Genomic DNA, 14,689 nt, shown 5'->3' with positions numbered 1-14,689 from the left:
TCTTTCGTCCCATTACTTGCATCATATTCCTCAAAATAAATCTGCCTTTTTTTTTTTTTTGGTTTACAGCAGAGTCAGCAAGCCAGCAACGACCAGCGGCACGTAGCCCATCCAGCTGAGGGCTCGCAAGGACGCCGCAGCAGAAGTGATGTAGGCGTCGCTGCCAGACATCTTGGTAGCAATGGTGTACATGTCGGCAAAGCCAATGTCGGTCGAGTTGAAGCAGTTTGTCTCGTTGACCTCGCCGATCTTGGGGTCGCCGGGGTCGGCAAAGATGATGTCGACGCACTACAATCTCCGAGTTAGATGCCAGCTCCTCGTCCTTGACCAAGGTGAACCCCCCCGCCGTCGATGCGCCGCCCGCCATGGAGGGGGGACAAAACATACCGAGTACAAAGCGGCCCCGTGCTGGGCAAGCTCCACGAGCTGGATGGTGGCCAGGTCGCCGGCCTTGACGGAGGCGTTGATGGGCAGGGGAATCTGCGGGAGGCAGATGGTGCCCGGGTACGGGTTGTTGGTGGGACCCTGGATGGTGAAGGGGTGAACCATGGGGTTGGACATGTTCTCGGGGCCGTGATCGGGGCCGTTGGTGCCGAAGCCCAGGTTGACGTAGATGACGGCGAGGGAGTGGCCTCTGAACCAGCCGGGCTGGAAGGCGAGCGCGCCGCCCGTCGTGGGCCAGTATGTGCGGTTTTTGGTGGTTCCTATGCCGCCGCCTGCCGGTGTTTTAGTCCTTTCTTCTTCCTTTTTCATGAATTCTTGTTTGCCGTGGTGATGGGGGCGTGGATGGTGTCGCGGGAGAGGGTTTGAGGACGGGGAGACTCACATGGATACATCCACTGCATTCCGTAGGGGAATGTGTCGTTTGTAATGAGGGAATTGCCTCTCCAGCCGGGATACGATATGACGCTATGTGCGGACGCGGTGGCCGCAAGGGCCAGTGTGATGAGTACCAGAAGCATGGCGGATGGAGACTATGAAGACGCCGCGGAGCAGTAGTAACAGTTTTGGCACGATGCCGTCGCCGTCGGCCAAAGGTCGTATATGTTCACCCCAACGCAGCGGTTCAGGTGATTTTACTTGTCTATCTTTTTGGTTGTTCTTCCAACGCTGGCGGTTACGATTTCAGGGTGATCTCGAGAAAACGTTTTGGTGGTAGCCGGAGCCAGCCCAGCTGAGACGGTTTACAGCAACAAGGCGCCAGGTGAGGGAAAGATGACGAAGACGGGTGGAAGGGTTTGGCAGGCAAGGGACATGGAGATGAAGCTCAGAGAGAGGCGCTGGGGAGGGAAGAGGTTGGAGCTATATGAAAAGGCGGCCCGTCTGCAAGACCACACTCTGTCGATGGGCGGCAAAGGGACGCAGTTGACAAGGCAAAGCACAGGATGCCGGGCTATCCAAACGCACAACAGCATGCAGGTGACGAATCGGGAGAGGGGGTCTGGAAGCCCGCAGGCCAGACGACGGGGGAACATCTACGCATGGCACGAGAAAATGGCTTCAAAAGGCGGCCGGCGAAGACTGATGAGGGGGGAAGCGTGCAGCCTGGGTGATGATGGATCTGATTTGGCAGCTCGGCACACGGAAACAAGCAGGGCTGGGGGTCAAACCGGTCCCCCCTGGCGGAGAAAAGCAGCATCATTGGCCGTCGAGGGCAGCCAGCGTCGGCGGTTGCAAGAGATGCCAGGATGGCGAGATGGCAGGCATTGTGACGATGCGACTTGAATGTTGTGCAAAGGCCGGATTGTGACGTCTGATTGGAGGCTGAAGGAGGAGCGGCGACGATTTAAGCGCCCGTCATGGCGTGGAGGAGTGGGGCGCGGCACCACACAGCCAATCAGAATACACTTGCGTTTTGGACCTTGAATATCGGGTTATCGTGGTGCCTTGGGCCCCTGTATTGCAACATCTGACATGGAATGAACTGGTCAAAGGGCGGAGAGAATCCTACGGTTGATGTCGAGAATCGCAGCCGGAACTTAAGCCCCAAGGCGCCGTCGGATGGACAGCCGAGCTGCATTCAATAAACCTAGATAGGTACTTAAGTAGCTTTGGCGGGTCCACTGTTGGTGATGGGCCAAGTCTTCTGCGCAGGTACTCGGTGAGGCCAACAGAACTGGTGGTAGCTTCAACCACGGCGAATTGTGAAAACATAGAAAGCGCGAGACACGGAACCCAAAAAATCCCAAAGAAGAAAACAAATTTAATCAAAGGCACACGTCTAAACTGCTTCAATAACGCCATTTCACTCAAAAGCCATACAACACTCGCGCCATCCCCCCATCTCCATCCCCAACCAGCTACCCTGTAGAAAAACTCATCCTCAACCACCACCTCCACCACCACCAAACCATCACGAGATTCACAACCCCCCAAAGAAACCATGCCAGCCGCCGACGCCCAAGAATGGACGTTCCCCAAGCCCAAAAAGACGCGCAGACGCCCTCCCCCGCCACCAGCACCCCAGCGCACCGCACCCGCAATGTCCGCATCCGCCATCAGGGCAGAGCACCTCAGTGCGAAAAGCGACTGGGCGTCATCAACCTGCTGCACCTCCCTCCGCGAGCTCGTTGCCTCCCACGGCCCGGCCCTGTCCCCCGTCACCAGCGCCGTCTGCCTCGGCCTCGGCACCTTTGACCCGCACGACGGCTCGTGCGAGTCCAAACGCCGCACCCATCGCCAGTTCATCGCCTTTCTCACCATGGTCGAAGAGCTGGGTACGTAATTCCCCCGCGTAGCCAGACGGCGAAGCACGCACTGACGGAGGCGTAGAGAAACTCGCCGGCACAAAGATCGAGTGCATCTTCCAGGAGCCGCTCTTCACGGACGCGGAGAGGACGTTTCTGACCGGCATGGGCTACCGCGTCGTCGACCACCCCGTTGCGTGCCGCGCCGTGACGGCCGACTCGCTGCTGTACGGGGTTCACTTGTATCGCGAGCTGTACGAGGAGGCGCTGCGTGCGGCGCTGCCGGCCGTGTTTGTCGGCACCGACTGGGACACGTGGGATGGGTAGGTGGTATTTTGTTGTTGTTTTGGCTTTGAAGTTTCTTCCCCCCCTTTCTTTTCTAATGTTTCATTTTTTTTTTTTCGCTAATGAGAGAAAATTACAATAGGGTGTTACTGGAGCGTGAGGCGGTGCAGGGCGTGAGGAGGATGCATGAGAGGTACGAGAGGTTTGCGTTTCCCGAGGATGGCATTACGTTTTCGAGCACGTCTGTTTACTGGCGGCCCAGAGGGGCTTTGGCCAGCAGCAAGGGCGGAGGAGAAGAGCATAGCAGAGCAGAGAATGAGTTGGTGAATAGGTTGGACAAGGTGGACATAGATGCGTGAAGATAAATGGTGTTGCTGGGTTTGGTCAAGGGAGGCCCTGATGATTTGCAATGAATAATAGCGTGGCGTTCAGCGACAGGACTGGCAATGCAAACATTTGCGTTATAGTACATTGGCTACGAGTTTGATTCGCAAATGCCAAAAAGAGTGAGAAAGGCCCGGTGCTGCAAGGTAAAGTAAAGCCGAGTCTTGTATTTATCCGTGTCTAATACTAATGCCTAATGCCGTGTCCGCTCATATAATAGCAAAGCTGCCAATGCCGCTCGCTCCAAACCACAAGATATACCACACAACAAACGTATGATACCTCTGTTCCCTCGTCCCCCCTGGAAAAGAAAACAAATCAAGTCGCATGTATATGCACAGGGAACAAGATGTCAAATCCATATTTTCTACAAGCTCCATAACGCCAGAAGCAACCAAGTAACCAAACTAAAAGGACCAACTGGTAAACAGTGTTTTCGGCGTCGGGGTCAAAGTAATCACATTGGCCATGGTGTCGTGTATGGAGGCGAAGTGATGTAGCAGCCAAGTTACTGCCCAGTGCTGGTGGTCGCTTTGAAAGGCTTGCCAGTGTCGGTCGTTCTTTGTTTCTGACCCAGCTATACCGTCTTACCGCCGCAATCGGGAATCTTGACACCACTCTTGAGCTTGCGGTTGACGTCCATCAGACCCCACTTGTCTTCCCATTCCTTGTCCTTCTCATTGAACCGAACTTTCCAAGGCTCGTCAAATGCCTCGAACCAAAAGTAATTGGTACCATTGGCAAGCGCCTGACACACCCAGTCGTTCATGAACCGATTCATGCCGTCGACACTCGCGACCGCACCAGGCGTTGACGGGCCGCATGTTGTAGCGGCACCACAGTCCTTGCCGCCATCGCTGGGCCAGCCCGTCTCCGAAATGACATTTTTCGACGTCTCAGATTTCCAGTATTGCTTATCCCTATTAGTCCAAAAACTGTATGTCCAAGACGCCGCCTGCTCTGCCGACACTCCGGCGAAGAATGGATGAATATTGGCCATGATGTAGTCGCTCTTATCGGCCAAACCCTGCTGCCAATTGTCACCAAGGTCTGACGACGCCACGGGCAAGTTGATCTTCTTGGTTGTCAGGTTGGTTCGAACACCATCAAGAACGGTACCGAGCTGGGTTATCGACATCTCTTTACGGAAGAGGATTTCATTGGCAACAATGACGCCTTCGAATGGTTTCTCGCCATATTGATCAAGGATGTCCCACATCTGTGCTAGTTGTCGCGTGTTGGTTGTCGTATTGCCGTCTTGCCATACGCCTAACCAGATCTTGATATCGTTCTGCATCTTGAGCTGATTGACAGCATGAATCACCATCTGAGTCTGATTACAGTCGGTGCCGTATAAGCGAATTTTGTTGGTCAGCTGGCTGAGAACTGCAACGTCGCGGGTAATATTGTTTTGCGACGGCGGATTGTGTATGCAGTCGGGATATTGTGTGTTCAGAGGTGTGTAGTCCATTCCAGGAAACACCTTGTGGAGGTCCTTGTTGTTGAGAAGCGCCTTGATCTCTTTGCTGTTGATGTCGAGGTCACCATTCTTGTTCGTGTCATCCGCCGCCGAGTCACCACTGCCGCTGCTGCTACCACCAGACTTCTTGTTGCCAGCAATCATACTTCCGACAACACCACCCACGATCGCGCCGGCAACTACGAGGAAGACCAGAATAATCACGAGCCATTTGCACTTCTTGCTGCGACCTTTGTCGGGCGCTACCCAATTGTCCGGCTTTTCGCGCGCAAGTTCGGACTCACTGCGACCTACATCAAAGAGTCAGTTGCCAAGACTTAACTCACCCAACCGCCGCTTCATGGATAGAAACTTACCGCTTCGATTCAACATACCTCCAGCAGCAGCCGCGGCCCCAATCCCAGCGGCGCCCGCACCAGCCGCAGCGCCAGGCCCTGCTCTTGCTCGGTCAGAGTGTGGTAAGCTGAGCATCGAATTTCTCTGGCTGTGCCGTGCATAATTCAGGCCGTCATCACCGTCATCAACAATGTCATTCGGATTAACGACTCCCAGGCTGGCGTCGTGGTATCTGTGTCCGTTTGTTGGCATTGCTTGGTAGGGCTCGTCTCCAAAGGACTCGCCACCAAAACTTCGAAGACTTCTTGTCGGGGAGTGTGTGGCAGAGGGAGTATTGAAAGGATTGAGACTTGACCCAGAACCCTGCGCGGGAAGTTGATGTTGCCCTGGGCCACGGTTGTAAACCGTTTCTGGAGCATACCCACCAGGCTGTGAGTTGTTGAATCCCGCATCGTGCGTATTGGGATACTGACTTCGCGATGGTGGAGGAGGTAGTTGACCGATGCCTCCCGCAGCCTCCATTCCGCCTTCATGGGCCCTGTGATCAGCAACGCTATAAGCAATACCAGCCATGCCCCCAGATGCATGCTCGCCAAAGTTGTCGGCCCCCGGGGTAATGTTGCTTTGGGCCACGTGTTGCGCATACGGGTGATCCTGGCCCTGCTGGGCAGGGCCTCTATTGTACGCGGTGAAATCATTGTGTTGAGGAGGCGCCGGTGCAACCGCTTCGTGGCCATAACCACGCCCGGCAGACGAAGCATCATGTCCTACATAAGACTGATATGACTGGTAAGGTTGATGTTGCTGCTGCATCCTGAATGCGTCTTGTGGTCGCGGCGGAGAGGCGTCGTCGTAATATGGCGAATCTGCAGCGGCATAATCATAATTGTAGACATTTCCGCCGGCTTGTCTAGGGGGCGTGTTGTAGTCGGGTGGGCCGCCTAAGGGCTCTCTCTCTTGATGGTCGTCCCTTCCGTATCGCTGCATGTCGGGCAGAAGGGTGTCTATAATGTATTATGGTGTCGAAGGGCGCGCGCCTACGAATGAGATGGCTGCCGGAGAAGAGGGCGCAAGGTGAAGTGAGAGTGGCAGCGAAGGAGAACGGAGCAACGAATTGGCCAGAAATTGAGAAGCACAAACTATTGCATCGGCAGACTCCGCGACCATGTACTACTGCAAGCCGGGAGTGCCTCAGAAGTGCCGCAGAGAGGACATGTGATGGATGCTCCGCAGCACTTGCTTTTGGATCCGGCAGTTGAAAGAGAAGCAGTATCGAAACGTCTCGATGGTCTGCTCTCTAGTCGATTTTGCCAACTTGTGCAGTAAAAAGGTTTGATAGTCGCCGGAAACGTAGTCTTTGTCGAACTGAATACCAATCAAGCGCCCGCGGGTTGGGTGTCGTCAGCCAAGTTGGATGATGGGACAGCCACTGGCTGGTGTTGGGCGAGTGACGGGGTGGCGGTCGCTGCGGTGATGAGGCCAAGGTTGCCCTAATGGCAGGCCGGCGTGTTGCGATGGCGGACTGGCTTACACGCGCTAGTCCTAGGGCAGCGATTACGGCCCCTTGCTGTGCAATGATGTCTGCGATGACAAGTAGAGTCAATACAGAGCCGGCTCGGCGATGGGCTGAAGATGGTTTGAGAGTTGAGAACAATTCAGTCGAGCGTCGACGACACCTGTGCATTCGACGTCTGGTTGTGGGAGGGGAAAGGAACACGGAAGGAGCGAGGGACAGAGCAAATCAAATGGGAAGGCGGGTGAGCACTGAGCGCGGAGGCGTGACCCTGGTGACTGCGGTGATTGAGGCTGAGACAAGCCCTCGACTCTTCCTTACCACGAGCCGGACATCTGGATGGAGACAGACAATGAGACGGACACGGCGGGAGACTGGGGGATGCCTTGGAATGCATAATGCCCCGTGCATGGAGTCGCTCGCATCATGCACCGCAAATACGATGCAACCAACGGCCATGGGAGACAGCTGGCCTTGGACTTTTCAACCGTCGCCTCTCCAAACAGCCATTCAACTCCCCTTTCTTCGATTCTGCCAACTCCAAGTGTTGGCCTTGGCCTGCCGCTCTTACCTTTGACGGTCCTGCCCACGAATTCCAACATGTCGTCGCTGCGCCTCAAATATGTACCACGATGTGGCATGTCGAGGCCTGCAGTTGGTCCCTCCTCTCCCCCCGGCAACGTCTGGCATCCAGAGTGGGTGCTCGCGTGTTTGAGAGTGGCCTGCGGGTGTCTGAGGTGGTCAGGCCATGAATCAGATCTACCAGGAGATCTACGGGGTCCCAGGTAAGAAACACGCATTGGAACCTGAGAGCAATGCAAACTTTGTTAATCGCCTGGCTGATACTTGACCGCTTCCCCAATGGCTATGAGCCTTATCGAGTGCGGGCGGCCAGTATAAGATTCAGTTCGACCCCCAGCAATACCATGCCTCGCTTTTGCACCCAGTCCATCCAACATCGAGATGGAGGGTGACGACATCCGCAAACACGAGCTCCACAAGCCACTTCGGCCGCTTTGGGCCAATGTCGGCCAGTACTTGAGTCCACCAGTAACCAGGGGCTTGGGCGCCTGTACAAGTACTTACTACTCCGTACTAGGCAGCTCTGTGGTAGTAGTAGTTCCTGGATTTGAAGCTGGAGTGGCAATTAATTTCTTTAGGTTTCCCAGCATCCCAGGAACCGACCGTCTTTGCACTTCACTCTGATGGCCAAAATCGAATCTTTCCAAACAGTTTCATCTTTCGCACCACGCTGGTCATGTTATCGCCTAAAAGATGAAGCCACCTACGAAGTAGTGCAGATTTGCAAACCCAGATGTCGTTTTTCCTTGGGTTTGCATCAGTCTAACAATCGATTCCTGTCAAGGGAATCTCCAAACGCCAAAGCGCCACACAATAGCATCTCGTATAATTCTTCCCTGATGGGGCAGGTCCAATATTGGAGATGACAGAGTCAACATCCGGCAATATTACGGAGTACTTTGTGCCATGAAATAGGGGTCATGGAGAAAGGCTGCCCAATACGTACTCCGTACAGAGCATATTGAAACACTTATCGCATGTGTGAATTTTGGACCCTGCAACATATTTCCAGCTTGACTCGCTCCGTACTCCGCACTATCATCCTTGATTAAAGCCACACAGGTTGGCTTGAGCTTTTGCGACTTTTGACGCGACATCTCCCAGGCCGTAGCGATGGCTTCATCCGATATACACTTTCAGGGCTAATGATCGACAGCAGGTAATTTCAGCAAGCTGTGAACGACCTGCCATGCTATGAAGGAGCATGTTGGAGAACGCATCAAGGTGTGTAATTGGGATTGCAATACGGGCATGATACTCATGTGTACGGAGTACTACTACTACTACTCCTGTGGCAGGGTTCTCCGTAGTACCTGCAATTGATGTCAGGCCGACCGTAACGACCGGAAAACTGGATCAAGATGATCGCCAGGAGGTCCACAAGTGGCGCATATTCTTGCTCTCCCCATTCCTACCAGACAGTTTCCTGGCCCCCCTCCCATTCTAATGGGCCCGCGTATCTCGACGCCCTTGTGCAATCCATGCATTTTTGGGGCCGTTATGGGTGCTTAACTGACCCCACGGAAACCCTCGGCAGCTATTCAAAGGGCTCTCGCCGTCCCGTCTATGGCAGTGTTGAGTGGCGCAGCATTTCTTGCGTCGTCCGACCTGGTTGCTGGTTGAACAGCGGGAAGAGCTGAGAAGTCCTGGCCGCGAAGTTCAATTCCGCTGGATATCACTAATATTCAAATTTAGTCCAAGGCTTTGGTCCTCGCTCTTCTGCGCCGGTCAAAACCCAGGCCATGGCAGCGCCCGTTTACCGCCGACTGCCATCGATAGTGCAGGCACTCTCTATGGGCGATCAATTTGCCACAAGACATTTGAGCCTGCCTCTTCTCGGTGCATGTGCTAAAGAATACATGTGTCTTTTTCGAACCCGCCAGGACATGACTGGTCTACTTGTTGGGATAGGACTGTGAGCAGCAAGGCGATGTGTAACCACACTGGAGATAGCCCCAGCGCGAGTTAAATTGGCATCAGACATGTACCACCCATCGGTACGGAAATCCGTGGCAGCTCTACCGTCGCGACGACTCCGAATAATTCAATTCAGCCCATGGATTTCAGGATCAACAGTTTAAAGCACTTTTGTCTTACATATGAAGAGCTCGAATGATATCGTTCATCAAGAAGCGAAGCCATAGGTTCTCCTTGACCGGCGTTGATCGTGTCTGCGCAACAACTTGGGTTGGCATACGGCGTGGTCCTTCCAAGATGGCCGCAAACTCTGGTTGTGTCTGCCACGGCTACCCCTAAAAAATCACAAATTATTGGCTGCATCTTGACAAGTGGCATGCAAGAGCCGTTCTCAACCGCTGAAAAAGGGGCAGCCACGCGGGACTACGTCGTGCGAGCCATTAAGCTCAATCAGACGTGTTGGTCAGAATCAATATTGCAACACGCCATCATGTGATTGGAAATAGTGTTAAGCCCCCAAAATTCTTTCTGCGGTCCGCGGCACTACTGCCCTTGGCATGGCTACGGGGCCATGTGGTCAGCGGCTGTTGTTTTCAGCTCATGCCGCTGATGGCCTGCATCTATGAATAGATGAGAGTAGTACTATCATCTGGCAAGGAAGGGTATGAGGTCATGATCCGACACAACAAGAATAAGGCTTTATGGCCACTAAGTGGCTAGTCCACCTACGGAGTAGTTGCCAACGGGTAGTACCTTGAATGCACACGAGGAGGCATGGGCTGAGTTGGATCCTCCCATGGTTCACGCGCAGATTTCACATCTCCGGCTTCTTGCGGAGAAGGCATACCGGAGTTCGTGGCCGAGACGCAGCCGCAGAGCCGCAGGACTCCTTGTCCAACAGAAGCCTTTCAACTGTTTTGATAATTTCGCCGCTAGAGTTGCCCCAAACGTGCGGTTGGTGGATCTCAGGGTCGTTATATCTTGTCGTGGCAACAGTTCTTTTAGCAAGATAGGCGAGAAGAGACGATGCTACTCGTACATTGCCAAAAGATGCCTTGACACCCAATGCTACCTGTTATTTCTCCGCTGCCCCTCGTTCTTTTCCCCGAAGGGTTCATTGGACACTCATTCTCAATCCGGCACAACTCTTCTCTTAAGCAGCGGCGTCTGGTGCTGGGGAAGTGAATTGAGTCATTGGCCTCAATCCAAGGAACCTTCAGGGAGTCCTGCAGCTTCCGAAGACTCCGTCGCTTTCAACAATGCCATCATGTCCACAATCCTTGGCCCGTCCCCGGATGCGCGCTCCCCGCCCCCTTCCCCATGATTGGCCATGAACCCAAGGCTCTCGACTTTGCCTGCCGCGTCGACCTGTCAGTATGACAGATAATATGCCCGTCCCGTCATGCATAGAGTTTGGTGGTGGTGCCTTGAATCGAGCCACCGCTTGCCGTCCTCTGTGGCTGTTGGTTGTTTTTCTTTTTAACCTTCTTCCTTGTTAAATTCGACCGCCGTTGAAGGGGTCCGATGCCTCACTACAGACTATAGCCTGCAGCCACACTATAAACTATCCGGAGAGAGAGGCTTGGTGGTTTCTAACCAAATACACCGAAGAGAGTAAGAAAACTCGGTTGTCAAGGTGCTTCCCCGATACAACGCTGTGGCGTCTCAGACCGCACGACCCCAGGCCTTGCTCTCAGAAACGACAGACCACTATCACCGACCCAGACATTGCCCAGAGAGCTGACTTCAGGGCCCGCAAGGCGTCATGGAGATCCAGTTCTCTCTCCCCATCAATACGGCCAAGCAGAGCAAGTCTCCTGAGTAAGTTTCTCCGTTTGATATGTCTGCTGAGTCGCGATCGGCTCAATAGTATTGGCGACCAAGACTTGCATGGACTGACACACTGGGAACCACAGGTCCTCTGGATTGTCATCACCTTCGAAACCCTTACCGCCATCAGGTCGGGGCAGCACCCATAGGTTTGCGCTCGAAACTAGAACACGGCATACAAGACGAAGTTCAACGCGAGCCCGGACCGGCTGTGCCACTTGTAAGTACATAACTCTCTTCCTTCCATCACATTTAGTCGCCATCAAACTGGGAACAAGGCCTCCTTGCTAATTATTGTCAATGTGTAGGCAAGTGAGTCAAAGACAATACCAAATATTTTCCCATCATTACGTCTCGTTGCCCACTTGAATATCTGCGGTGCCAGGAAGAAGACCAACACCCAGACTTACTTTCTTCTAGAAAACGACACGTAAAATGCGACGAAACCAGACCTGCATGTCTGAACTGCCTCAAGTGGCGTGGCTACTGTGACGCTTACAGCGATGGTGCCGAGTCTCAGCCTCCAAAGGCTACTCCTGCTGCGAATCAAGGTGTCAAGCTCATCCACACAAAGAAAGCGCCGCTGTTGCTCACGGAACCCGCCGTCAACACCATCCGCTTTGCCAATAGCGAGCAAAGGGCGTATTTTGACGAATGGTCCAAACTGTCCGTGGGCTTTCTGAGTGGCGGACTAAATCAAACGCGCTTGTGGACAACGACTATGCCGCAGGTATCCTTGGAAGAGACGGCGTTGCGATACGGAGCGATGGCTGTGGGCGCATTGCGGAAGGCATACGAGCTTGGGAGTCCATCTACGGCACTGACAAACGGGAACAAGCATTATCTCAACGCTGTCATCTACTACTGCGAGGCACTGCGACTACAAGCGAAAGCTAAACCTACTAGGGAGGGCTTGCGAACAGCGCTTCTATCATCCCTTTTGTTTATTTGTTTCGAGGCGCAGCGAGGAAACATGCCTGCAGCTCTAAAGCATGTCACGCACGGTTTCAGCATGTTGAACGAGCTGGCTGCTTGTACGGACATCGCTCCAAGCCTGGTTAGCATTGCGCCAGCACCGCCAGCGCTGGTGCAGGAAATTCTAGATTGCTACAAACCACTCGAACTCCAGTCGAGATCTTTCATGGGTTCATACAAGAAATTCTTCTTCCCGCCGACCCCAACCAAAGCTGTGCCTGGCGCATTAGCACCAGGGGTTTGGGGGATTGCCACGACGAACCAAGGCAGTCCGGCTGCGAGTTCCGATACTATGCACTCGATCCCAAGTCCACCAAGTCATCCAGGAACCCCATGGCAAAGTCCGCCGTCATCAAGTACACTGGCATCTCAGACGGGGCTACCGAGCCCGCAGAGCCAAAGCAGCAATCCAGGGACGCCACCCGGTCCCTCGCCTCTCCAGGGCGCTCGACGGTTTGCCAGCATTGCGCCCTTTACGAAACACTCTCCATACTTTCGACCGAGGCAATCGAACATCACTACGCTGGATAATTTGCCACAAGTGTTCAAGGATCTGGACGAGGCCCAGGGATATTGGAGTTTGGTCCAGAAGGCCATGGTTGCACATCTCCCCATGTTGACCATGGTGACCTCACAACTCGGTCTAACGAGAGCAGTCAGCGAGGTGGAGCTAGACATGAAGCTTTCCAGCGTCAAGAAGAACCCTCAGATCACTAAATTCATCGCAGAAGTAAGATACTGGATCTCCCGGTGGGCTGAAGCTCACGAGCCAGTATACCGAGCCATCTGCCGCAACGCCACCAACGACCACCAGACGTACCTTCAAGCAATCAACCTGCGAATTGAATATCTCATCCTGTACATATATACCACCGTGCCCCGATTCTCCGGCCTCGTCACGGCCAAGGGCCTCACGCCCCAGTACCGCGAAATCAACCGTCTCGCAGAAACCCTGCTCATGGCCCGACCGAATTGCGGATTTGCAATGGACTCGGGGTGGACATGGCCGCTCTTTATTTCGTCATTCAGCTGTCGAGACCGTGCGGTTCGCGAAGACGCCATCCGTATCCTGGGCCAGTACCCGATCCGGAATGCCCTCCGTGACAGTCGAGTATTCCGTGCAATAGCGATACGCAACGAAGAAGTCGAAGAGCAAACCGCCATGGAAGGGACGGAACACGAGCAGTGGCTGCGGCTGCGGCGACGAGAGCTGGTGTTTGAAGATTTCGGCACCAACATCATATATCGATCTGCGCAGAAGAACGCCGAGACTGGGGCGTGGGAGCTCGTAGAGGAGATTGCCGAGTTTACCGTCTTGCCCGACGGGAAGCTGGACTGGCATCGGCAACCGGTGTCGGGCTCGGCGTCCATCCTGTCGGGCGTGTGTTAGCAGAGTGGCCCTTATGAACTATCTCTTGAGCGTGCCAGATTGATGATACCATGGTTTTACTAGATGCAACACAACGGCCGGAAGCGAGCGATTGCTATTTTATTTTTCTTTTTCCAGATTAAAGCATCATGAATAGAGTAGATTTTAGCCTGGGATATGTGGTTGTGTGGTCTGGATTGGGCGCATGGTGGATCTGGAAGCTCTATTTGCAAGGGAACCGGGAGGGAGTTGACATGATTGTATGGCTTGCAATGTGGCCACGTGTCTTGCGTGTATACGAATATGAATGTTTAAGATGATGCGTGGTATGAAGGTGGTTGATAACGCCTGTGAGCCGTGGCAGGAGTTTGGTTCGACATGATCACATCCAATCACGTACTGGGGGTTCTCTTTATCTCTCTATGAAACATTGATCTGTCAACTCTTACAAAATAAGTTCCGAGTATACAGGAAAGAAGTCGTCATTTGAGCTGGTGCTTTGTTGTCCTGAGAGCGTGACCAGAACAATGGGGTGCTAGATATACGCGCAAACACGAAAACAACCGATTGTAAAAGCCGGTTGTAGGATTTACTGTCATCTGTGTATATGATTATGGACGTCCTGCAAGGGCGCAACGTGTTGTGAAGATCTTCGATGTATTTTCCGTATTACCCGTCAGCGACAGTAGAGCGCAAATGAATGGGGAGGACGAGTTACAGAGGCTTTATAATTATTATTACAGTACCATCTAGCATGAAGCGTAATTGGTTTAGTGGTAAAATTCTCCGTTGCCATCCGAGCAACGTCGGGGAGCCCTGGGTTCGATTCCCAGATTACGCAGCATTTCTATTTTTGGCCCACGTTTCACCTGCCGATTTTCGGTTGGCGTAATGCTGGACTTTTCTCTCTCTTATTTTAATTTTTGGTTGTTTGACTCTGTAGTCAAATGAAATTACACGTATGATACAAGTATCGTGCAAGCGTAAAATCTAAAACAGTATTTGGCTGTACTAGGCCAAGGACAGTAAGAGACTAGAAAAGTAGACCGTCTCAGCGCAATTACATTATTTTTATTTTTGACCAAGGGATGTGCCGCCAGGTTTCTGTGTATTTATTTCGAAAGTGCAGGACGTTTTTATAAAGTAAGAAAAACGACTATTTATTAAAAGTTGAAAGAATAAGAAGGCATTATTTAGCAGTTATTTACTCGAATCCCAGGATAGTTTTCAGCCCCAAGTTGCTAGAAGCTTCTTCAACCATCGAGGTGATACCCTGGCTGTAAGTGGCATAGACTATGAATTCTATTTTAAACGGAATCGCTGACCTGTAT

At 53.0% G+C, this 14,689-nt stretch overlaps 4 protein-coding genes across 4 annotated transcripts; 2 read left to right on the top strand and 2 right to left on the bottom strand.

The window, feature by feature from the left end:
- Positions 1-63: 63 nt before the first annotated feature.
- Positions 64-962, bottom strand: MAA_08493 (uncharacterized protein; the record flags this gene model as incomplete). The annotated part of the gene is made up of 3 exons (XM_007826491.1): positions 64-288; positions 388-716; positions 827-962. The coding sequence occupies 3 exons, from the start codon at positions 960-962 to the stop codon at positions 64-66; spliced, it is 690 nt and encodes a 229-aa protein (XP_007824682.1).
- Positions 963-2,383: 1,421 nt separating this feature from the next.
- Positions 2,384-3,331, top strand: MAA_08492 (uncharacterized protein; the record flags this gene model as incomplete). Its single annotated transcript, XM_007826490.2, has 3 exons — positions 2,384-2,717; positions 2,773-3,010; positions 3,115-3,331. The coding sequence occupies 3 exons, from the start codon at positions 2,384-2,386 to the stop codon at positions 3,329-3,331; spliced, it is 789 nt and encodes a 262-aa protein (XP_007824681.2).
- Positions 3,332-3,933: 602 nt separating this feature from the next.
- Positions 3,934-6,159, bottom strand: MAA_08491 (glycoside hydrolase family 17; the record flags this gene model as incomplete). Its single annotated transcript, XM_007826489.1, has 2 exons — positions 3,934-5,126; positions 5,193-6,159. 2 exons carry the CDS (start codon positions 6,157-6,159, stop codon positions 3,934-3,936), a joined length of 2,160 nt encoding a protein of 719 aa, XP_007824680.1.
- A 4,790-nt stretch (positions 6,160-10,949) lies between these two features.
- MAA_08490 (C6 zinc finger domain protein) lies at positions 10,950-13,379 on the top strand (the record flags this gene model as incomplete). Its single annotated transcript, XM_007826488.1, has 2 exons — positions 10,950-11,005; positions 11,516-13,379. The coding sequence occupies 2 exons, from the start codon at positions 10,950-10,952 to the stop codon at positions 13,377-13,379; spliced, it is 1,920 nt and encodes a 639-aa protein (XP_007824679.1).
- Positions 13,380-14,689: the final 1,310 nt, after the last annotated feature.

The sequence above is a fragment of the Metarhizium robertsii genome (genome assembly GCF_000187425.2).
Source record: "Metarhizium robertsii ARSEF 23 chromosome Unknown MAA_Scf_3, whole genome shotgun sequence".
In the NCBI taxonomy this organism is placed as follows: Eukaryota; Fungi; Ascomycota; class Sordariomycetes; order Hypocreales; family Clavicipitaceae; genus Metarhizium; species Metarhizium robertsii.
Note: the sequence above shows the minus strand (reverse complement) of the source record. Positions and strands in the feature narration are given on the sequence as shown.